We start from the raw sequence: 24302 nt of genomic DNA on the forward strand, positions 1-24302 counted from the left end.
ATGTGTCCTGCCAGGCCTGGGAATCTGGAGCAGAGTTGGTCAGATCATAGTTGTCTTCTTTGGCATTTGGGATCAATCCAGTCATTTGCTTGGCCAAGTCTGAGTTGGGCTTGTGACAACCAAACTCAGTGTAAGTGGCAGTAGCTGATCTGTGCTTACTGGTCAGGCATCTCTGGGAGGTTGGCAGAGGCATTTCCGGGCACCATGCCCTCTCGGCCAGGCACATTCTCCCCCCACCCCCCCAGTGGCTGTGAGCTGGCGGGTAATGGGCGTGTAATGGCCTCATTTCCATGCCCGGCCTCCAGGAGCGGCGGTAAGTGTTTGATTGCCTTAATTTCCAAACACATCATTATCCTAGCTTTACCAGCGCTTAATAAACACTTTATGAGGATTTTTTTAAAAACATCTTCGGTCCGCATACTTCTCTGAAGTGATAAACTCTAATTAAGTCTAATATTTAAAAATATGGTAATGGTGAGTTGTTTGAATAAGTGGACTGCATTTCTGTAATTTCATTATTACGTAAAACACGCTAATTATTTGGAGCACGCTTATTACAGAGAGAGAAATCGCCTGCTAATCAAGATGAAATTGCCTTTTCCCCTTATTGTGGAGCCACCATCATCCTTCACCATCAGCCCTGTGGCACCTCTGTGGGGTGGAGGGTGATACAGGGAGGGGCTGAAAGAAGGGGTCACTTTAGAGTCGAGGCCATAAGGACCCTGTCTAGGGGAGGGTTGGAAGCTGTAAGAGTGCTGGGTGGGAGGAGAGTGAATGTATGTCTGGAAGAGTGTCCTGCTGGCCCAGGTGGCCATGAATAGGGGCGGGGCACAGGAGACTGTAAGCCAAGGCTGGTCCAAGGGATATAGAATGAGTGTCAGGATATTCATTTTTAAATTAGCAATATTAGGAATTAGAATAACTAATGACTAACACAGACACTATTGTGAATACTTCACAGATAATTCATTGCATCTTAAAAGATAAAAATAATCTTTTGAGAGAAGTAGTTGCTATAATTATTCTTCCCATTTTAGACAAGAAACCAAAAACACAGAAAAGTTGAACTTTGGGAGCTTGCTTAAGTTTAGTTATTAAGTAGCTGATTTTGGACCAGATTCAAAGTCTGAGACAAGATAGGGTTCTCTACTGTTTAAATTCTAAATTCACTACCTTGGCCGCCAGAGCTACTTAGGGCGCTGAATGCTCTGCTGGCCCCATCATAGAATTGCCAAACCTAGTGAATAAAAATGTAGAGCAGACAGGCATGGTGGTGCATGCCTTTGGTCTCAGCACTCAGGAGCCAAGGCAGGAGGGTTTCTGTGAGTTCTAGGCCAGCATGGTCTACATAGAGAGTTCCAGGACAGCTAAGACTACATAGAGAAACCCCTTCTCAACATGTAGAGGAGCAGTCAAATTTCAACTTGAGAAGACAAGTAGTGTTCAGTGCATGTCCCATGTCGAGCTGGGACAACATTAGTCTGGCAGTCCTTTGATATTGGCCTGGGCTTAACCCACAACGCTTTTGCTCAGAACATTATTGCTTCTGGATGTCCAGGTAGATGTTGGTTGGCAGGGGTCTTCTTGTGGTCTCTTGTCACGCACAGGTCCTATTCCTTGCAGGTTCCTTCCCCTGCCCATCCCTGGGCCTAGGCTTTGCTGAGCTCTGCTGCACAGGCTCAGGCCCCATCCCTCAGCAGACAAGGTGAAGATAGGAGGCTGAGGCTACAGTGGTGGCCTTGGCATCTGTCTGCATGCTCCTTTGACCACACCACCTCTTAGCTCATTAGTAATGTCAGCGGTTTCCCACTCTGATTCCCCAGTTTGATTTACCCTTTGGTCAGTTTATGTTTATTCTCTTTACTGGTTCCAATACTATGCAGATAGGATAGAGTGGTCATTTTAGAAGGGCACAAAAAGAGAGGACAGTTTAGTCCTTGTTGATAGGGCAATGTGTTCTACATCAGGAAAAGAATAAAGTTGGAGCTATTGCCTACCACACACAAAATTCCAGACAGATTAAACAACTAAATAGAAAGTATAGCTAAAGCGGGGGTGATGATGCAGCCTTTAATCCCAGCACTCAGGAGGTAGACACAGGTGGCTCTCTGTAAGAACAAGGCTAGCCTGGTCTACATAGTGAGACCCTGCTCAAAAAAAAAAACAAAAACAAAAAAACAAAACAAACAGATAATGGACTGGAGAGATGGCTCAATATTAAAAGCCCTTTGGAAGGACCTGGGTTCAGTTCCCAGGGCTCAAACTCAGGTAGTCAGGCTTGCTCAGTTACCACTGAGTCATCTCACTGGCCCAAGATTTCCTTTATTAAAAACTCCCTTGTCTCCAGTCTTTTCTCCACACTGTCAGCAACCCTCCACCACTCCAAGCCTAGTTCTGGGTTGGCCTCAGGCGCGAGCTGTACCTTAGTCTCCTCACTGATGATTCTGCCTTAGTCCTGTTCTCACATCTTAGAATGACAACTCTGAAACCCAGGTCTGGTCTTGTCATTCTGCTTCTTGAATGTATTTGTGCCTTCACAGTGCCGCCAGAATCAGATTCTTGAACTCAAGTTGGCATTTGGGTTCCTCAGGGTCACCTCTAGTAGGTCACCGCGGATTTGACCAGCTCCAGTCGTGTCTTGTCACTGCCTCAGTATGTCAGCCACCCATTCACTTGGTGAGACCCATGCTGACACTCCACAGATCACTTCCAGTTGTCTGTATTGACTCTTCACCTTAATCCTAATGTCCTAGACCAGCTCCCTCCAACCTTTGTTCTACCAGGAATCCACTCCTCAGCATCAGAAAGAAGCAGGTAGCTTTTCTATGCCTCCTTTGTTCATAGCATTACACCTCTTACGGGGCTGTTTTTGAGCTCTGCAAGTCCAGGCTGCTAATCTTGGGTATCCTCAGACCCAGCGTGGCCCCTGTACGCGTAGCACACAGAATGGATTGGCACTCGCTGGACTAGGTGGGCACATGAATGAAACCTTGGTGGACTTTCTGGCCTGTTCCAGTTTCCTGTCCTCTACTCGTGTGTTTCCACGCAGTATAACCAACAAGCATGCAGTGCCATCTCAGTAGCAGCTGCTCTACCAAGCCGCTCTAATGACTGGGGACATCTAATAGACTTAGCCTTTCTTGCTAGGTGTTTCCCCTACCCACCCTTCCAAGGATTTGTATAGCTGTTACTCTTCCATTCTAGTCTTGTCAATATAAAAATATTTCTAACTCTAAGAATATGAATTTCCTTTTTAAAAAAAGTTCTCAAGCTGATGTCGCTAGCTTTCTAGAACTTAAAAGTAAAGACCTATATGCTTAAAGGCCTCCATTATGGACACAACAGTGCCCTATCATCCCATGACATGGCACCCTTGAACTGGCCTGATTAGCTCTGCAAGAGGCGCTGAAAAGGCAGAGCTGCCAGCTACCCCAAATGGTCTCAGAGCTTCAGATCTATCTCTCCCTTCCCTATTCCCAGGAACACACATGGTGCAAAGAGAGAAGTGACCCCACAAGTTATCCTCTGAATACACCCCTATATACGAGGAACAACAATAAACTTTACAAGTTGGGGGAAGAACCCTGGCCTTGCAGTTTGTAACTGCCAACTTGGTGACCTGAGGCAGTTTTTCCTCATCCCTTTGGGTCTCCGTAATAGTAAATCAGTCACCACAATTAGACCTCAGGATCTGCCATAAATAGGACCATAAGTGAGTCTACATAGTGAAGGACATTAGTTTCATCATGTGTACCAGCCAGTCTGCCATCTGAGCCATACACAGTCACCATTGGGTCATCAGGTCACCAGCCGCCACATAAGAAAGCTAGGCAAATCTGGGCAGTGGTGGCACACGCCTCTAAGCTCAGCACTCGGGAGGCAGAGGCAGGCGAATCTCTATGAGTTCGAGGCCAGGCTGGTCTACAAGAGCTGTTCCAGGATAGGCTCCAAAGCCACAGAGAAACCCTGTATTGGAAAAAAAATAAAAAAAAATAAAGCTAGGCAAAGATGTACCTTGTTCAGTGTTAACTGTGGTGCTGTGACTGTTTCCACCCCTAGTGGAGGAGCCTGGGCTAGAAAAACAAAGCATTTGCAGACATTCCAGACTGTAATGGGTTTGTATGACACCTTGCTTTGACATTTCCAGAAATAGTAGCTGCTCCTTGAGGCTGTGGTGTAGAAATCTGGGGGCAGGTTACAGGGGTGAGACCAGAAAGCAGCAGGGATCAGGGTTTTGTTTTTGTTTTTGAATGGGGGGGTTTGAGACAGGGTTTCTCTGTAGCTTTGGAGCCTGCCCTGGAACTAGCTCTTGTAGACCAGGCTGGCCTTGAACTCACAGAGATCCGCCTGCCTTTGCCTCCTGCATGCTGGGATTAAAGGTGTGCGCTACTACCATCCAATCCAACATGGATCAGTTTTTGCCAAGACTTTGAGTTACATTAAAGATTTGCCAGGCCTTGTCACACTGGCCTGTGGTCCCAGCTACAGTGAAGCTGAAGCAGGAAGATTGCGGTTCAAGAACTGCCAGGCTACTGAGTGAATTCAAGCCTCCCTTGGTGACTTAATGAGGCCCTGTGTCAAAAAGTAAAAAGAGAGGCTGAGAGCTAGGTATGAGGACACATTCCTGTAACTGTAGCACTCAAGAGGACCCAGAGTTCACGGTCAGGGTTATCCTCATCTAAAGAAAGTTTGAGTTCCTGTGGTAGAGTGCTTGCCTTGCATGTACACAGCTCTAGGTTTAAGCCCCGGAAACTATTCAAGGAAAAGGGGAACTTGCAGGATGAGAGAGATGCCTGTCACCATCTGACCTGAGTTTGATCTCTAAGACCCACTCAGAAGGAGAGAACCAACTCCCACAAGTTGTCCTGTGAGGCATGCATACAGTTAAAACACATGTGTATGTATCTGTAGACTTTAATCGGGCATGCTGGTGCACACCTCACTCTGAGCACTGAGAGGCAGAAACAGATCTCTTGAGTTCCAGGCCACCCAGCGCTACATTGTGAGACCTATCCCCCCCCCCCCAAAAAAAAAGGACAGGAAGTATGAAGGAATTTAAAGAGGGAAGAACATAAGATTTATGTAAAAAAGGACCATGTTGGCTACAAGAGAGTGGATCTGAGGGACAGGCTAGACTGTTTAAACAGAATTACAGGATGTGACTTAGAGGTGACTGGCTGCTGGAAAGTGGAAGCATTGATTAGCAGTGGTCCTCAACCTTCCTAATGCTGCGACTTTTTTTTTTTTTTGAGACAGGATTTCTCCGTAGTTTTTTTGGTTCCTGTCCTGGAACTAGCTCTTGTAGACCAGGCTGGCCTCGAACTCACAGAGATCCTCCTGCCTCTGCTTCCCGAGTGCTGGGATTAAAGGCGTGCGCCACCATCGCCCGGCTGCTGTGACTCTTTAATACATCTCATGTTGTAGTGACACCCCAGTCATAAAATTATTCTTATTGCTATTTTGCTACTGAGCAGTGTCTCATTTCCTAATACCATCAGAAATATGTTTTCTGTTGGTCAAGACCCACAAGTTGCGAACCACTGGATTACAGCATAAGGAAACCAAATCCACAGGTTTCATACCTAGTGAAATCTGGCCAGCGGGAGTTTTGAGTGGACTGCATACAGTGCCGTTTGCTGATGTGAGGATGCCTGAGGAGGAAGAGGAAACTTGGGGAGAATATCCAGTGTTTGGGGTGTTTTATCTGTTTATCTGGAAAGAACTGTTTGGAGCATTTGAGTTTATGGTGGGACTGGAGAGAAGTCCTGATTGGGGAGGGCGGCCTTCAGGAGCATCCAGAACTCATGATTTGGGTGCATGGCATGGGGAGAGGTCAAGAATGACTGAGATATGCAGCCACCTCCCAGCACAGGTAAATCAGCATTTGCTCACTGGTGGCCTGGGGGGCTAGGCTAGGACATTTACTTGGGCCAGGGGAGGCAGATTGAGTGATTTGTCCAGCAATGAGGGAGGAGCCAGATGAAGTCAATAGAAAACTAATTTTCTTTTCTGCTAGAAGAAATGAGGTGTGTGGCCGCTGGGTAATTGCAGATAACGAGGGGACTTATTCTTAATATGCACAGCGGCTATGGTCTCCAGAGTGCTGAAGACAGGAAAGATTTGAGGTACTCTGGCAGGGCTGGGTTTGTTTGAGAATATGCCTCTATCCCAGGTCCCCCCCCCCCCCGACTCTCACCAATGCTCACGGCATCTGGCCCCACCATAACTCTCCAGGTCCTTCTGTCCTCTTCCCGTCAACTGCCTAGCTTCTCCTGTCATAACCCCTCCTTCCACCCTCTACCCCCACAGTACTGGCGTACTCACTAAGGGAGACAAATGACAGGCCCTCAGCTGAGCGGGGTGCGTGTCCGGCCCATAAACCACGGGGATGGGTCATGTCTGGAGTTGCCATGGCCGCCACTACCCACCCATCTGTCTTCTCCCCATTCTGCCTCGGAGCAGATCAGCCCTCTTGGCTTCCTGAGTCCCTAGGGAAACAGGGTATCACCTCCACACTTTGTCCACTGCAGGTATATACATATTGAATTCTTCTAAGACAGGATCCCATCTGATTGGCCTGCCCTCGGCCCTTGATTAATGAGACGTTTAGCGCAGAGGGTACAGGGGTCCCCTAGGCTGCAGTCTTGGGTGAGGGCAAACAGAGGCTCCTGACCTCACCAGCACCCCTCATTTGATGATGCCATCGGTGTATGGTACTTGTGCACACGGCATCCATCTAATGAGGATAGGGTAGTGGCTGAGGCCATAGCTATGACCCATGGCTCGGGAACGGAGGTGAGAGAAATCAAAAGAGACAGTTGGGGACTGCTCTGGGAGGTTGAACATCACAGGTAGATGGGTGGTTTCTGTACTAGACTTCCTCTGCTGCAGGGGTTCTCAACCTTTCTAACACTGCAACCCTTTAGTACAATTCCTCATGTTGTGGTGACCCCAACCATAAAATTATTAAGTTGCTACTTCATGGTTATTTTCATAGTAATTTTGCTGTTATGAATCATAATGTAAATATCTGATATGCAGGGTATCTGATATGTGACCCCAGAGGGGTCATGACCCAGAGCTTGAGAACCAATGTTTTTTAGGTCAAGCTCCTTCATGTATCTAGAAATGGAGCAAGTCCTGTCCTGGCCAAGTCCCTAGAGTCCCTATAACCTCCAGGCTACCACATTAGCTAACAGTGTGGAGTCTGTCAGGCCAGTACCAGAGAAACACATAAAGGCTGTTTAACCTGGTGTTTGAGCAGACACAAGATCCCAAAAGGTGGCCAGCAGCCAGCCTCCTGGGACAGAGCAGGATGAAGGCTGACAGCACATGAACCAGGGCCTTCCCAGCCTGTCTGGAGCCACATGGAGACAGAGATCAGAACAGGTGTTTCCCAGGATTCTGGCACAGCCATGCCAAGTCTTGTGTCTTGTCATCGGTTGAGTATGGCCTGGACCACAGTCCCCCCACATACAAGTGCCACAAAGTCACCCTGGCCGTGGGTGTGATGAATGGCCGCACAGTAATGAAATGGAGACATCAAGGAGGGTGGCGGGAAGACGGAGTGTGGCGGACAGGCCGTCCCCACGCGGCAGCAACAAGAAGGATCGCCCAGCGGCCAGGGGCCGTCAAGGGAGAAATTACACATTTACTCTGCCTTTTTCTTACTGCGACGGCGCCCATACATCACCGCTGGGGCTGGGATTGGACACAGCGGCCAATTTCCAGCATGAATTATGGGACAGAGAAGCATTGAGTCCAGGCTTCCTGTAGGCCCAGCATCACCAAGCCCAACCCAAAGCTAGAGATGTTGCCACCAGAGCCAATTGTCCTCCTTAAGCCCTTGGCTCCTGAGTCTGGCCCTGTCTAAATGTCTTCTCTTCTCTCTAGACGACTGCAAGAACATTGCCAACATCATGAAGACATTGGCTTACCGAGGTTTCATCTTCAAGCAGACATCAAAGCCCTTCTGATTGGCAGAGGACGGGATGGGGCAGGACAGGGTAGCTGCTTGGCCCAAACCAGAATCCTCCTCTCCCTCACCAGAGGGGAAAGGGAGAGTGGCACAGCTCTGCGCCCAGAGTGTCCCCCAGCTGCCCTATGGGCTTGTGCCCTGGGTGAGGGCTTGGCCATTGGCCCCTCTGGAGCAGACACTTTGTGCCCCACCCCCTCCCACTCCTCAGTCTCCACCCAGTATTAGCCCCTGCCATTATGGGCCTGGGCTAGGGGGAACCCAGGTACTCACTGCCTTCTCCCTGGTACACAGGCTTCTGCTGGGGCCACTGAGTCCCCCCTGTACCCCTTCCCATCCATAGTGCATGGTGTGTGGTGCCCCCAGGGCTCCAGGACAGATCAGGTCCCACCTTGTGTCCACCCCCATCCCTGCTGTGAACGTGCCACTGAATAAAGTTGGGGAAACAAGGTTCTAGTGTGCGGAAGCCATCCCTGTGTGCAAGGCTGTCACTCCAGGCTTCATCTCCACACAGAGCCGCTGACGCTGCAGTACCTTCGATGCCTTCATTGAGGATACATAGACTGAGAGCCGGAGGCGAAAGGACCTGCCCAAACTGCTGCTATCTGAGTCCCCTGCTGTGTAAGGCCATCTAAATACAAACACAGGTGTCCAGGTGAGGAGTCTAGGCAACAGAAAAATGGTGAAGGGCCTGAATGTAGGCACTGCAAGCAAGCCTTTAGGAACTGATTGTAGTGGTCAGTCTATCAGCCTGTCACCCCAGCCAAGGATATGAGGAGGTAAGGAAATAGAATCAGCCAATCAGTGTAACAGCTCTGTTTACACCATACCCCCAACACTAGCGGCCCCTTCATGGTTTCTTGGCTTTCTTCACAGAAGATGAGCTGGAGGCGGATTCCCGTCGTTTCCGCTGAAGAGACAAAAAGTGCTGAGGTTAGTGGCCTCTGAGGTGTGACTCAAGGTTTAGTGCCTGTCATTCTCAGAGAAGAGGTCCAATAGTTAACCTGAACTTACTCCTGTCCTCAGTCTCTCCCCTCACAGTGGCAACCATTCTCTTGAAGGCTGTACATACATGCATTCTCTTACAGAGCCAAGGCATGCCCCCCCCCGCCAAGCCTGCCCAGGCTCTTACCGAATTGGGTGTGAGGGGTGCACCCACTACATCAATGATGGTGTCCTTGGTGGGGTCAAGGCCAAGTCCAGATTCAGACACTGCTGGCTCAGCAGAGGCTGGGGTTGGTCCCACGGCTGGTGTGGCAGGGCCCCCCAGCACTCCTGCCCGAGCCAGGGCCTCATGCCGGTGCCGTAGCATCTGTAGCTCATATTCACAGTTGGCACAGGCCTGCTTGAGCTCGTAGAGTAACACCAGGTCACTCCGCAACTCGTTGAACATATGCACCAGCTCCTCCGTGGGGGTGGGGCTCAGCTCTGCAGGCAAGACAAAGCCAACTGTGGTTGAAGGCCTGCAGTATGAACTGCCCTCCCTTGCACAGCCCCCGGGAGAAGGGAGCTAGCTAGCTATCCCATGAGGCTTGGAGTCACTCACCCACTCCAAGCTCCAGCAGCATCTGTTCCAGCGCCTTGATCTTCTTCTGACCCACAGAGCTGGGCAGCTTCATCTGCAACGACAGTCAGCTAGCTAAGTCCCACATCCCTTGATGAGGCTTAGGGAGAAGAGGGTTGGTTCAACAGTGAGGCTCGTGGGTAACCTCTTCAAGAAGCTATGGCTAAAACGGAACAAGCTGAGAAGTGGAGAATAGTAAAGGCAACCTTGGCCTGGCCATGTCATGAGATCGTGGCGAGGTCACCTCTTTTCACAGCCCCCTCTCCCATGGCTTTAGTCCTGGCAGCTGTAGCACTTAGGTCATTGGGAACCCAGGACGGAAACACTGAAGGAGGTAACTCACGCGCTGGCTCCGCAGTGTGACACCTGCCGACTTAAAATCTGGAAACTTGATGCCTGCAGTCTCAGGAACAGCCTGGGGGGAAGAGTTAGAGAGCCTAAGGTGTCAGAGGGAGCGGCCCAGGGACCCACTGACTGGGGTACTCCCAGAATGCCCACTTGAAGCCGGGCCAGATAACCTCCATACCGGCTTCTCAGCCTCCTTCTTCTGGGGTAGCTTTTTCTTGGGGGCCTTGCGTTCTGTGCGCCGCTGCTCTGCGGTGGTGTCTGCTGCTGTAATCAGCTTCTGCAGGTCTTGGCTGCGTTTTTCCCGTTCTTTTTTCCGGGCCTCGATCTTACGAAGCTCCTGTAGCAGGTACTCTTCCTCTGCCACCTGCAAAACCAAGAAATGCTTTGGCATATATGGGAGCTGTGTGGAAGCAGGGTAGCCAGGGAGCTGAAGAACACTAGGTTTCTATGAGGAAACCAGAGGGAAGGAAGAACAGGGGAACCATAGGAATGGGCTGAAGGTGGAGGAGGCCATGAGGGTGGGAAGACAAAGGGTTTCAGGTACAGGGAAAGGTCATGAACCTGTTCTGGGGTCCGGTTATAAAGCCGCTCCAACTGTTCCTTCCGCCGTCTCTCATGCCCAGCATCAAATACTGGTATTTTGAGATCTGTGCCCGGCACAGCCCTGACATTGGCAAGTTTGGCACAAATATGGTAGTACCTCTCTTTCAAATCCTCTACAGAACGTTTCTGAGAATCAGAACACATGGGGATAACACTGAGGAGCACGTGGAAGGGATGGCAGGAGGGCTGGGCACTCAGCAAATACACACCGGCTCACCTTGAACTGCTGGTGGTCATACCGATCATGGATAACTACAAAGCGCAGATCAAATCGGCGGCTGAGGTCAAAGAGGTGGTCAGTCTCTGCCTTAGTCCATGCGTCATCGTGAAGGTAAAGCTGGTATTCCTGCTCTGAGTACACGGGCACCTGCACCGTCTACTGGCACAAAGACATAAGGACCGCATTCCTTTGTCATATGTCCAAGCAGGCTGGCCATGTGACCACACCCCTTCTTGTTTATTACCAACCTCTATGTAGAGGCAGCCTGTAGGAAGGAAAGACCCAATCTGATTGGCCAGAAGGCTCTGGGTCAGTGGCCTGCCTGGTTCACTCCAAGACAACTTAACATCTTTGGGAATGGACCACATGCTCCTGCCTGACTTGTAAGCACTTCTGTGGCACTCAAGGGTCAATTGTGGAGTCAAACACCCATCAGACAGAGAAAGGCCCAGCGCCCCTAGGCCATGCACCACTTGTCTAAAGCACTACTGCCACCCAGTGGTAACAGCGGGACTTGCCGATCCCAGAACACTTCAAAGTTGGGCATCTCCAGGAAATCCTACTGCCAATGCCCCTTCCTCTCCTGGCCCACATTCCTCCTTCTGCCCCAGGTCTCTCTCTCAGATATACCAGCATCACCATAAGCTGGGTCTATAGATCATAAGCAAGGAAGGAGTCAGTGATGGGCTATATCAGGAAGTTTCTTTTGAATTCAAAAATACACCAGACTCTTTCCTGTTGCTCTTGGACACTTCCTACCAGAGGTCACACATGTCCCACCTTAACACGCTCAATACTGCAGTCATCCCTCCTAAACATCTCCAGTCCAGACCTCAACCACAACAGCCAGTGCCAGAACCCTGGGTGTGTTGTTGATTGGTGATGGTCTCTGTTTCTGTTTTGTGTTGACACAGCCTTGGGAAGTAGTCTTGGCTGGCCAGTACTCTCTGTGGAGGTCAGACTGGTTCTAGCTCACAGCAGTCCTCCAGCCTCAGTCTCCCCAGTACTGGATTGCAGGCATGCACCAACACACCTGGCAATGGAAATATCTTTTAATTCCTACTTTTTGCTCAATCTGTGGCTTCACCTCAGAGTCCCCCTCCAAATCCATGGCCATAACCCACTTAGACTGGCCTGCATCAGAGAAGCAAAACCGCCTTCCTACTTGGGCTACCCTTCAGTTCTCTTCCAAACAATTCTCCATCTGCAAACAAGATGTGACCATGCTACTTATAGGGCCAACCCGTGTGGCTTGTCACAACTGACCTACAATAAGAATAGAAACAGGCCGGGCAGTGGTGACGCACACCTTTAATCCCAGCACTTGGGAAGCAGAGGCAGGCGGATCTCTGTGAATTCGAAGCCAACCTGGTCTACAGGGCGAGTTCCAGGACAGGCTCCTAAGCTACAGAGAAACCCTGTCCCCAAAAACAAAACAATAACAAAAAGAATGGAAACAGTGCTCACAGGGGACACCTCTCAAAGCCAGCAATCCAACTGGAGGGGAATAGAACAGAAAAAAACAATTTGGGTACGATGTGGTAAACCTGATAAATATAAACAAGTGACCCTGGGTACAGCTGGGCAGAGAGCTGCTCAGAACAGAGGTAAATCAAGCCTAGTCCTTTGTTTTGTTTGTCTGTTTTTTAGACAGGGTTTCTCTGTGTAGCCCTGGCTGTCCTGGTTCTCACTATATACACCAGGTTGGCCTCGAACTCAGAGATCCACCTGCCTGTCTCCCAAATGCTGGGATTAAAGACTTGCGCCACCACTGCCCAGCCAGGCCTACTCTTTTTATTTCAAGCACTGGATGTTCAGAAGAAGCTGCAGTTTGAGGTGGCCATGAGCCACTCTGGGTCCTGGGAACCAAACTCCAGTCCTCTGGAAGAGCAGTAAATGCTCCTAATCATTGAGTTGTCTCTCTATCCCTGTGCAGTGTTTGTTTGTGTAGCCCAGGCTGGCCCTGAATTCAGTTTGTACCCGAGGATGACATTGAACTCCTGATCCTCCTGCCTCCACCTCCCAAGTGCTGGGATTACAAGTGTGCACCATCTTACCAGGCTAAATCTTCAGGTTAAGGAAAAGTGAACTAGTGAAGGAGAACAGGGGACAACACAAGTACAACATGAGTTCAGACAAAACAAACACCCTAATGTTGGGCCTGCCTTCAGGAACCAGGCTGGGAAACTGGCTGAGCTGAGGAGTCTGATGTGGCAGCAGAACCAGCTGCTACAGGGCGTGCACCCTTCTGGGAGCCTCGACTCCACTTGGAGGGTGACAAGATCCAATATAGCTAGGCTGAAAGAGATCAAAAGTCCTAACATTCTAGACTTGGGTTCCATGCCCAGTGCTCACATGGTGACTCATGATCATTTATAATTCCAGTTCCAGTGGATCCGACTCCCTCTTCTGGCCTCCACGGGCACTGCACCCATATGGTGTGCAGACACATGCAGGTAAAACACTCATACAATAAAATAATTTTTCAAATGGTCCCGTTTCTTGTATCTAAGACCATTTGGCAACAGAGGAGACACTGGGCTGAAAGAAGAGTAGGAGACTGAAGTCAGCTCCAGCAGTGATGGAGGGGAAGCCGTGAGCCAAACTAAAGCAGAGAAGAAGCACAGGCTGCGGGCCCAAGTAACAAGAAGTTAAGACCAAGGAGGATGTCACATCAGTGACTCCTGGACCCGGGCCTGAGTGCGAGCACAGGGAGAGTCGCTGGGAGAGAGACTCTTCCGGGGAGCCACGGGAGGAAGAGCACGAATCCACTGAACTCTGATTTCATTCTCTACCTTGTTGTCATCAACCAGACCTGCCCAGAACTCATCCAATCCTGACACGACTCTTAAAATCCGTGGTGGCTCCTCAAAGACAAGAGGGCGAAGGCCAAGTTCTTAGGCCTCCTTGCCAAGGGCCACCTGGCATGGTCACTGTTGACCAATTGTGCCACACCTCCCCTACATCACCCCACATAAAGCTTTATCAGTGTGGAAATTCCCAGAGCATCCAATATGCAGGAACCTTTAAAATTCTTTTATTTACTTATTGGTGTTTTTTAATTATTTATTTTATGTGCATTGATGTTTTGCTATAGGTGTCAGGTTTCCTGGAACTGGCGTTAACAGACAGTTGTTAGATGCCATGTGGGTGCTGAGTATTGAACCTGGGTCCTCTGGAAGAGCAGTCAATGCTCTTAACCACTGAATCATCTCTCCAGCCCCTTTATTGGTGTTTTGAGAAAGGATATCTCTGTGTAAGAGCCTTGGCTATCCTGGAACTTGTTTTGTAGACCAGACCAGGCTGGCCATGAACTCACAGAGATCCTCCTACCTCTGCCTCCCAAGTGTTGGGGTTAAAGGCATACACCACCACTTCTTTTTCATTTTTAAATTATATTTTTGTTTTCAGGTGTGTGGTAATGAGAGTATTTGGAGGTCAGAGGACAACATTTGGCATTTGGGGGTCTGTTCTCTCCTTCCACCACTGGGTTCCATAGGCCTAAATGCAGAAGCCTCTGGACCCTTACATTCCTGTGATTTTTTTAACTTCACCATGTTCCATATGCATGAAGGAAGAAAAAAAAATCACTGCACCACCTAGTGACATCATCAAGAAAACTCCCATAACCTTCTAGCCCTCCCAATAGCTCATCTCCTACCAGACTGAACTTGTCCTCATCTTCTTCTACCTCTCAACAGCATGAAGTTTTTAAGGACAGACACAAGTTTCTTGTTATTGTCAATGTCTAGGCTTCATGTGCTGAAGCAATAAAGACTGAGAGCCCTTTTGCCTTCACACCAGTCTGTCCCATCCAGCCCTTCCTCAGAGACCTCTTTTCCAGCTTCTCCAGCCCGAGGGTCCTAAGAACGATGCTGGGATGGAGGACACTGATTTGGAGTGGAGGTATTGAGTCACGCTTAGCTGTGCTCAGTCTGAGAAAGCCTATAAGCCCCCCAAAAGTGAGGCCAGGTACAGTGAGATACACTGAGCTGAGCTGAGTCTGAGTTTGAGCCCCTTGTGGTTTTAAGCTCCAATTCTAGACTGTTCTGAACCACACTGTACTGTGCTTTAGCCATGGGCTATCCAATCCTAGCCTACTCTAACCCTTCCTCTCATTGGCTGGGTGAGACTGGAAAAGGCCCCACTTTCAATAAGGCCAAAAAAAAAAAAATAATAACTGCTCTTGGTTTACAGTGCTAGCATAAAGGATGCAGAGCACAAGCAGAGGTGTGACTGGTAATAGAAACGGAATTAGCAGATGAGATGAGACATACCATGAGGCCTAGTTCAAATGCCACCCTTCCAGCGAGGACCTCCCTGACCAGCCTGTCTAAGGTAGGCCTTGGGGCTGGCAAGGTGGCTCAGAAGACCAGACAACCTGAGTTTGATCCCTTGGGCCCATGTGATAAAAGCAGGGAAAAGCTTCCGTAAGCTGGCATGTGTATACATATCAATCAATCAATAAAAAGTAGGCCTCTCCCTCACCTATAACTACACCATTTATTTCATTTCTTGTCCATTCACATTCCAGTTCTATCATATTGGCGGTGCTTATCTGAAAGAACTCCACCCATTTCCACACATGTATACCGTTCTCCTCCCTCCTTCTTTCTCCTGTTATTCACAGCTATGAGAAAAGGCTGAGCCCAGGATGAGCCTCAGCTTTGTCAGACAGGCGACTGTGTAGAGATGGCGCCTCTTACTGAGTGGGAATAGAGGAAGGATTACGAGTGCTGTTCAAGGGTACAGCTGATGTGAGCGACCTGGGGGACACTCGGAAAGGGATGCTAGTAAATCAGAGCTTCTGGGAGGGGGCCATTAGCCTGTGAAGAGTAGCTGACGTTACAGGCTAAAAGAACAACACAGAAGACATACATCGGAGCAAAACACCTAGGACACAGCTCTGAAGACGAGCAACATTTGAAAGGCCCAGGGAAGCTGCTGAGATCCACAGCAGATCCGGAGAAGGAAAGAATCCAATGGGCAGAAGAGTCCACGGCACCTGACCTAGGACTGAGTGGGTAACCATGGCTGGGACTAAGCACGTTGGAGAGCCAACCCTGGGAGACTGAAAAACTCATGCAAGTGGCTCAGATGGGCTTGGCTTGTGTGTGTTAGCAGCTCACCTTATTGAACCTGGCAAAAGGGTAGTCTTTGCCCTCCTCTGCTGCTCGTCGCCAGTGGAAAAACATAGCGCCATCCTTTCGAGCTGGGTTGGTAAAAGGCATCCACTTCCACGGCCGAACCTTCTTGGATCCCAATTTAGCCTTCACTGTGCGATACCCCTGACCAGTGTCACTGGGAAGTAGTGGGGGTGCATCCCTAGCAGTGGAGGGTAAGTAGGTGAAAGGTTAGAATCAGGTGCGTGAAGAACCACTAAGCTCAAGAAGTTCCAACCGCCCCAGAAGAAGGAAGTCATGTCCTGGAGCAAGACACTGAGCTGCCCTGCAGGAGGAGCCCTGGTTCGGAATGAGTGAGAGCTGTGGAAAGGCCTGGAGGAGACAACTAGGAAGTAGGGAGATGCCATGTGGGCTAGGGTCATGCAAAGGGGACTTGGAATCCCAATACTTGCTTCTTGTCAGAGTAGAGCAAAGCATAGACTTCCCGATGCATGCCCTCGGGCCTCTTGAAAGTCAGCGTCTCCGAGGATTTCTTGGACTTTTTCTGGAGAGAAAACCACAGGGAAGAAACAATGCCCTAGACCTACCCTCACCTGAAAAACTTTTACCCAGCACAATCTCCGAAGAAACCAATGCTGAACTAAAGTCATAGTAGTAACCCACGCACAGGAGTTATCAGTACCCTGTCTGAGCAAGACACCCCTCTCCCGACTCATCTCAACCTTCCCTCACCTCAAGAATGTCACGATGTCTTGGTCTCTCTTCCCAACAACTTACAATTGTCACACTCTCTTGGTCTTCTCATCCCTTGGAGGTTTCTGACTCTCTTGGTCCCCACCACCTCCCAAAGTCCTATCTCCTGCATCATATTGAGGATGGCATACTTTTCGTTCCAAGGTAGCGCTTCTTCCATCGTGAATTTGATGATGGTGGAATTATCACTTCCACCATCTCTTTCCTGCTCTCACCCCTTCCCATTCCTCCGCCAACACCTTCACCCCCACTCAACGCTCTCAAGTTCCCCCGCTACCTTGTCCGGGTTGATGATATCCTTCTTGCTGATGGTCCCAGAAGCTGCATCTCCTTCTGGACCACCGAGTTCTAGAATGTCCCGTACATCCGCGCCCGTAGCCATCACGCCTGAGAGATGGGGGAACACCCCCGAGATCAAGGATCAGTACCTGCGGAAAGACCTTGCGACCGTCAGGGGGGCGGGGCCCCTGTCACTGCAGCTCCAAGTGGGGGCAGGGTGAAGAGGCAGGCCGCGAGGAGAAAGGTACAAACCAGGCTTGGGTTCCGCCTGTGTTCTCCGCCTCCGCGCGCGGGTGTCCCTGACGGTCGCACCGTCCTCCCTGCCTCACCAGTCCCCGGGATCCACACCTGGGAACTCCAGCGGCAACCCACTTCTCAGTTTATCTCGCTCGGCGAACCCACGGACAGAAACTTCCGGCTGTGCGTTGTAGAAACGCGACCGTCAGAAACACTTCCGGTCTGTGCTTGAACAAAAAGGAGCCGGCTGGCAACCCAGGGTGAAAGCCCCTGGGCGCACTGAGTCTCTGAGTGCTGAGTCCGTACGTTGCTTGCTTCTGAAACATTTACCTCCTGTCTTGCTCCGTTGTATCCTGGGCTGAAAAGAAAAGCTTGGAGACATTGGAAAGTCAACTGTTCCAAAAAAAAATACTTCATTTACAAAATGAAATTGTAACAGTACCTGCTTAAATGAATTACCAATAACCCATGTAAAACATTAGCACAATGTCTGAGACACTATTTTTTTTAATTTATTGGATTAATAATGGTAATTGCCTCTGCTTATTACGTGCCTCTGTATACCAGGCAATGCCGCTGTGCTAAGCTTTCAGGGCAGAGTTAAACTTGTTTCTCCAGCTTCCAAGAGAGCGAAAGTACACCACCTGTCTCTTCCTGTCTCTCCATCTGTCTCTCTCTTCCTCTCTGCCTCTCTCTTCCTGCCCGGCTTCTTTCCATGAGCCCTCACAAACATGTACTTAGTTTGTTAATATTTAGGAGTAACCTGAGGCCCTTGTTTTGTTTTGACAAGGAGTCTAAGTAGTCGCACGTCAACTTCCTTAACAGTTATCAGACTATTTACTCTTTTTTGGGTTTTCAAGACAGGACAGCCAGGTCTTGGAACTTGCTCTATAGACCAGGCTGGCCTCAAACTCACCTGCCTCTCCCTCCTAGAGTGCTGGGATTAACGGTGTGAGCTACCACCACCTGGAATAAATTAACTTTTAGAGCACATAAGATACTGAAAATTTAGACTCCTAAGTGCACCTTTAATCCTAGCACCTAGGAGGCAGAGGCAGGCAGATCTCTGAATTCGAAGCCAGCCTGGTCTACAGAGTGAGTTCCAGGACAACCAGGAACCCTGTCTTGGGAAGCGGGGTAGATACTAAAATTTTTCCCAGTTCAAAACTAGATATAGTGATGCATGCCTGTAACCTCACCAGGAGGCAGGAGGCCTGGACTATCCAGAGAGTTTCAGGTGAGCCTAGTCTACAAAGTTTAACTCCATCTCCAGAAATGAAACAGAAAGACAAAAGAGAAAGTGATGGAGAAATTGGAGAAAGATAGATAGATAGATAGATAGATAGATAGATAGATAGATAGATAGATAGATAGATAGATAGATAGATGTATGGATGGGGCTGGCTCATTGCTTAAGAACACTTACTGGTATTGCAGGGGACTGGAATTTGGTTCCTAGCATCTATGTCAAGACAGCCTGTAACTTCAGTTCCATGGGATCTGATGCCCTCTTCTGGTCTCTGAGGACACTGCACACATGCAATAAAATAAAATTTAAAAAATAATATACTATAATAAATCAGAAAGTGCCCTTATTTCAACTTAGGAAAGTAGGGCACACACAATGTCATTATCAGAGGTTAGAAAAGAGAAGAACATCTTGGAAAAACGCAGGATTCTCATCTTGTGTTAACTGAGTCAGAAACTGAGGGAGACAAAAAGCCACCCAGAACGTTCTCTTTCCATATCTTGAAGACAAAGCCACACAATAACAGGAAGAGGAAAGAGTTCATAAACCAATGCAAACCATAAAGCAAAAATCCTAAATAAGCTGGGCAGTGGTGGCGCAAACCTTTAATCCCAGCACTTGGGAGACAGAGGTAGGCAGATCTCTGTGAGTTCGAGGCCAGCCTGGTCTGCTAGTTCCAGGACAGGTAGGACTGCTACACAGAGAAATCCTGTCTCGAAAAACTAAAAAAGAAAGAAAGAAAGAAAGAAAGAAAGCGAGAAAGAAAGCGAGAAAGAAAGAAAGGAAAAAAAGCCTAAATAAATGTGAACAAATCAAACTAAACAGTGTATTAAAAGAGCAGCCCAACAAATCTAAAGAGGACATACTCCACCAATGCTAGGATGGGTTATCACTAAGACACAAATTGGAGCCTGACACAGGGGCCCACAGCTGTAATCCTAGCACTTCAGAGGCTGAGTTCCAGGCAAACTTGGGCTACATGGTAAAACACCACACACACACACACACACACACACACACACACACACCACATATGTGACCCAGGCTTGTAATCTGAGTTATTGGGAGCCTGAGGCAGAAGGTGTTCTATCTGTGGTACCAAGCTCAAGACCAGCCTGGCAGCATAGTGAAACCATGCCTCAAAATTTAGAACAGTGAAAAATGCCTGGGGATAAAGCAATAGTGTGTGCGGCCCGGTGTTTGCAAGGCCCTTGGCTCAACCCTCAGGAAAACAAAAATAAGTCAAAAATATTTAAGTGATGGAGGAGATGTCTTAGAAGCTAAATGTGCTTGCTGTGAACTATTAGGATGTGAATTTAGGGTTCTAGCACCCACAGAACAAATGCATGTGCACCCGCATATACAAATAAATTAAATAAGTATGTTTTAAATGAAAAGATATGTATCAGCCCTGTGTGTATATCTTGGTGATAGAGCATTTGTCTAGGATGTGCATTGCCTTGGGCTCAGTCCCCAGTAATGGGGCTGGAGAGATGGCTCAGAGGTTAAGAGCTCTTCCAGAGGTCCTGAGTTCAATTCCCAGCAACCCCATGGTGGCTCACAACCACCTGTAATGAGATCTGGTGCCCTCTTCTAGTGTCTAATACATGCTGGGTTTATACATAATAAATAAATAAATCATTAAAAAAATAAATAAATGGAGGGCTGGAGAGATGGCTCAGGGGTTAAGAGCATTGCCTGCTCTTCCAAAGGCCCTGAGTTCAATTCCCAGCAAGCACATGGTGGCTCACAACCATCTGTAATGAGGTCTGGTGCCCTCTTCTGGCCTGCAGGCATACACACAGACAGAACATTGTATACATAATAAATAAATAAATGGAAAATGGCAGTACAATCAGTATAAAAAAATCCCCAATGACACACACACACACGACATGGATCAATGTATTATTGTATAAATTCAACATAAAAAATTACTGTCTTGATTTATTCATCTCCCAGCAATGACATAATAGAAAAGAAACCTCCCAACAAGCTAGACGAGGAATAGCTGTTGTCTGACAGAAAGCAGCAAGAAGGAAACAAGTTCTGAGAAAAGAGCATATGTCCTCCGGCTGGAGAGCAGGCAGGACTGGCCTCAGCCACCCCTACTGCTCAAAGTGGCACCAGGTGCTCTGATAATTCCATCAGAGATGGGGGCTGTCAGAGGCAGGGGCATCCCAGAGCAGGGAAGCTGAGGTTTGCAGGAGTTGCCTTCCCCGGTATAGAAAAGCCTAAGAAAATCAATCGACAAACTATTACCACTAATAAGAGAATTCAACAAGGTGACTACATACAAGATCAATGTACAAAAATCAATAGCTTTCCTATATACCAGCAATAGCCAATTAGAAAGTGTAATGGGAAATAAGATTCTATTCACAATAGCAACAAAAACTATTAAGGGCCTAAGAACAAACCTAAAAAGAGAATTTATGTCAGATCCTTAAGGATAGTTCAGCATTAGGAAACCCATCAATCTAATTAATCACACTGATAAAATAAAATTGAAAGCTACATAATCGTATTATGTAGCAGCAGAGAAAACACAAAAAACCATTTCTGGTTTTAAAAAAAAACCCACTGGGTAAAATGAGACCATGGGCTGAAGGAATGTTTTTCTTTCAGAACTTAAAAGGAGGCATCACATTCAATGGCTAAACATTAAAGCCACCCACATTAACTATTTTTAAATGAAGCAGGAACAGTTATTATCCCTTGAGACTTATTTATGTAAAAATGCAATGGAGAAGGATTTGACAGTGGGCCCATCCTCTGGAAGGACCTGTTCCAGAGTCTGTCAAAACCAGGAGTCGCTCTTCCCCACAAACAAGACTGCTGGATTTCATACCACAAAACAGGATGGAAATTAAAGCCTCACCAAAGACAAAGATGAATTCCAAGGGTCTTCCCTTGCTCTTCTCTTGAACAGAGTCCTGGGCAGCCAATGCCGGCCGCCAGCTCACTCGCCCTAGTTCCTGCTCCTCCCACCATCACCTCACGCACACCTGGGGTGACAGGTAGGTGCCACCACGGGAGGGCGCTATGCAGAGCTGGGGTAGAACCCAAACCTTCATGTCTTCTAGGCAAGCATTCCACTCACTGAGGCCCTTTCTGTTTCTTCTTCCTTGTTAAGATCATCACCAAGAATTATCCAGACGTTACTTACCCTGTACCCGTCCTCAGACTAAAGAAAATTGTTTGTTTTTAATTGTCCCAATAATCAAAAACCATGAAACTGATTTTGTTCTTGTGGTGGTGGGATCTGGTGGATATCAGAAATGTAGCCTGGGCCTGGAGGGATGGCTCAGCCGTTAAAGGCTAGGCTCACAACCAAAAATATAAGAGTTCAGTTCCCAGCACCCACAGCTGTCCCTCCAGGTACCAAAAAAAAAAAAAAAGAAAGAAAAGAAAAGAAATGTAGCCTGGCATCTGTGAGCAAAACAGCTGCCAAACCAATGGGGATGGAACCCTGACACCTGCCGTTGTTGTCTTGTGCTCAGAAACGGTATCTTATTTTAGATTCTGTGTGCTGGGTTCTTTCCTGTCGCAGGCATGCCTGGAGGCTCATCTTGGTGATGCTAGCTAGGCCCTAGCGCAATGACAGCCATCACAGAAGGAAAAGGTTGGTCAATGGTTCTCAGTTTATTGGTGGAAGTAAGGAACTTTGATGTTGCAGGGTGGGTGACTGTAGGTGATAATCTTGTATTGCTAATACATATTCCAATGAGCTAGAGAAAACAGTTTTTAAACGTCTTCCAATATAAAGTGATAGATGGCTCTTCCTGAGATGCCACCACAGCGTTCAGTTCTCCTGAGAAAGCTTCCGCTACAGATAAGGAGGCCCTCCCAGCAACTGTCTCCCCCATTTGCCTGCACCTACTCAACCCCCTTGCTGCACGGTGATGGGGTGACCCTATAGAGGATAAGGTCAATGCCCTCATTAAAGCAGTGGGTGTCAATGGCCAGCCTTTTTGGTCTGCTTGTTTGCAAAAGTCCTGGTCTATGTCAACACTGGAAGCCTCATTTGCAATGCGGGCCCTGGTGGGCCTGCTCCAGCTGCTGGAGTCTTGCAAGTAGCCGGTCATGCCCCATCCTCAGTGCTGCCCCAGCTGAGAAGCAGAAGCGAAGAGAAGAATCTGAGGAGTGTAATCATGATATGGGCTTTGGTCTTTTTTTTTTTTTAAACTAAATCTATGTTGTTTGTTTATTAAGACCGGGCTTCTCTGTGTGGTTTTGGAGCCTGTCCTGTTCAATAGAAAGATGAACTCATTGGTCTGAAAAAGAAAGAAAAAAATGTGTAAAAAAGTAGATGTCTAAGTTAATTGAAATGGTGTACAAAATACACAAATACAAAACATCACATACTCCAGAGATAGGCACAATTTTTCCGGATATGATGGCACATATCTTTAATCCCAGATGTAGAGGCAGGTGGATCTCTATGAATTCAAGACCAGTCTCATCTACATAGCGAGTTCCAGCATAGCCAGCTCTCTATAGTGAGACCCTGTCTCAAGCACCAAACCAAACCTTCAGCAAACATTTAACAGTGGTGGTGGGCAGATAGCGTATAAAGTCGAGCAGCGGAATGCTGATGGCTGTCGAAGCTGCGATAGGGTCAGGAGACTTATTATCCCATTCCCTCCAGGTCTGATATGTTTGCAATTTTCCATAATAAAATTGTATGACTTCCCCTATATGTCTTCCCATTCGAAGTCATTGAACTTTAAAGATCAAGTGTCAGATCAAATAAAATTTTATATAAATTACTTTCCCAGAGTTGCTTTCTTTGGTCTTGGAAGCCTTTTAACAGATAAAAGTTAAAATATTGTGGAAAAATAAAAGCCCGTTGTCACAGTCTGTTAATCCCACGCGCTTCCCATGAGAAGGGTAAATTGTTCCGTGGCAGTTTTACGGGATCTGAGCCCCAACACAGGACGGTTCCCCAAGGGCTCTCTGCTGTTCTCACTCACAACACTTCAGACACCGGCATGGCGACTCTGTCTCTCCAAACACTAACCGGGTACCCTGCAACTCAGTCCCTTGGGAACCACTTGGGGTTAGCACAGGCTCAACAAGTGAAGTGCTCGGTGGGGGTCCCACCAGACTGTCCCCCACTTCAGGCCACCCTCTGCGTTCGCAGTCACCCAGATCTAATCAAGGGTTCTCACAGTTCCCTCCTCGGGTTTAATAGCTGGTTTAAATGGTTCGTAAAACTCAGGGAAACACTTTACCTCTGCCTTTTGACTGGTTATAAAGGATACAAAGGGCAGGAGCGGCGGGCCTGAGGTCCCAGCACTCAGAAGGAAGAGAGAGAGGATCGGGAGGAGTTCGGGGTTGTCTTCAGAGTCATAGAGAGTTCAAGGTCAGCCTGGGCTATCTAGAGGGAGGGAAAGAAGGAAGGAAGGAAGGAAGGAAGGAAGGAAGGGAGGGAGGGAGGGAGGGAGGGAGGGAGGGAGGGAGGGAGGGAGGGAGGGAGGGAGGAGGAAGGGAGGGAGGGAAGGAAAAAAGAGGGAACCTAATGAGAAGAAGCTTTTTTAAAAAAATTATTTACTGTGTAGACAGTGTTCTGCCTACATGTTTGCTTGCATGTCAAAAGAGGGCACGAGACCTCATTATAGATGGTTGTGAGCCACCACGTGGCTGCTGGGAATTGAACTTGGGACCTCTGGAAGAGCAGCCAGCGCTCTTTACCTCCAAGCCATCACCCAGCCACAAGAAGAAGTTTTTTATTTTTATTTATTTATTTATTTATTTTTTGGTTTTTTGAGACAGGGTTTCTCTGCGGCTTTGGAGCCTGTCCTGGAACTAGCTCTGTAGACCAGGCTGGTCTCGAACTCACAGAGATCCGCCTGCCTCTGCTCCTGAGTCCTGGCATTAAAGGCGTGCGCCACCAACGCCCAGCGAAGAAGCTTTTTTATAAACAGTGAAATGCGCTCCTAATACTC

The 24302-nt window shown here is 48.2% G+C and overlaps 2 protein-coding genes across 9 annotated transcripts in view; one reads left to right on the top strand and one right to left on the bottom strand.

The window, feature by feature from the left end:
- Positions 1 to 8426, top strand: part of Eri3 (ERI1 exoribonuclease family member 3) — a 131896-nt gene extending 123470 nt beyond the window's left edge. For 3 of the 5 annotated variants that reach the window (XM_075946505.1, XM_075946507.1, XM_075946508.1), the window contains one exon: positions 7894 to 8126. In XM_075946505.1, coding sequence (XP_075802620.1) covers positions 7894 to 7976 — 83 coding nt within the window. In that variant the 3' untranslated portion in view covers positions 7977 to 8126. Of the gene's footprint in view, positions 1 to 7893 lie in introns of all 5 variants that reach the window. The other 2 variants (XM_075946506.1, XM_075946504.1) reach the window with 1 other exon arrangement.
- Positions 8427 to 8775: 349 nt separating this feature from the next.
- On the bottom strand, positions 8776 to 17314 carry Dmap1 (DNA methyltransferase 1 associated protein 1). Of its 4 annotated transcripts, none has more exons than XM_075946500.1 (11): positions 17214 to 17314; positions 16864 to 17014; positions 16286 to 16377; positions 15840 to 16035; positions 10708 to 10866; positions 10449 to 10616; positions 10066 to 10251; positions 9883 to 9954; positions 9522 to 9594; positions 9108 to 9403; positions 8776 to 8885 (listed from the first exon to the last, which is right to left on the bottom strand). In XM_075946500.1, exons 2-11 carry the CDS (start codon positions 16966 to 16968, stop codon positions 8826 to 8828), a joined length of 1407 nt encoding a protein of 468 aa, XP_075802615.1. In that variant the 5' UTR covers positions 16969 to 17014; positions 17214 to 17314; the 3' UTR covers positions 8776 to 8825. The 4 variants fall into 4 exon arrangements, with proteins under 4 accessions (XP_075802615.1, XP_075802614.1, XP_075802616.1 ...); XM_075946499.1 differs by having other exon boundaries at positions 17118 to 17292; XM_075946501.1 differs by having other exon boundaries at positions 16864 to 16973; positions 17118 to 17289.
- Between the last annotated feature and the right edge of the window lie 6988 nt (positions 17315 to 24302).

Source organism: Microtus pennsylvanicus, chromosome 13 (genome assembly GCF_037038515.1).
Source record: "Microtus pennsylvanicus isolate mMicPen1 chromosome 13, mMicPen1.hap1, whole genome shotgun sequence".
In the NCBI taxonomy this organism is placed as follows: Eukaryota; Metazoa; Chordata; class Mammalia; order Rodentia; family Cricetidae; genus Microtus; species Microtus pennsylvanicus.

Bases quoted from the DNA above. Each gene is read 5' to 3' on its own strand.
- Dmap1 (XM_075946500.1), bottom strand. From the start codon at position 16,968: ATGGCTACGGGCGCGGATGTACGGGACATTCTAGAACTCGGTGGTCCA. The intron at 10,252-10,448 runs GTTCATGACCTT...TTGGTTTTGCAG, and splicing joins ATAACCGGACCCCAGAACAG to GTGGCAGAGGAAGAGTACCT. The intron at 8,886-9,107 runs GTAAGAGCCTGG...TTGTCTCTTCAG, and splicing joins CACCCCTCACACCCAATTCG to CGGAAACGACGGGAATCCGC.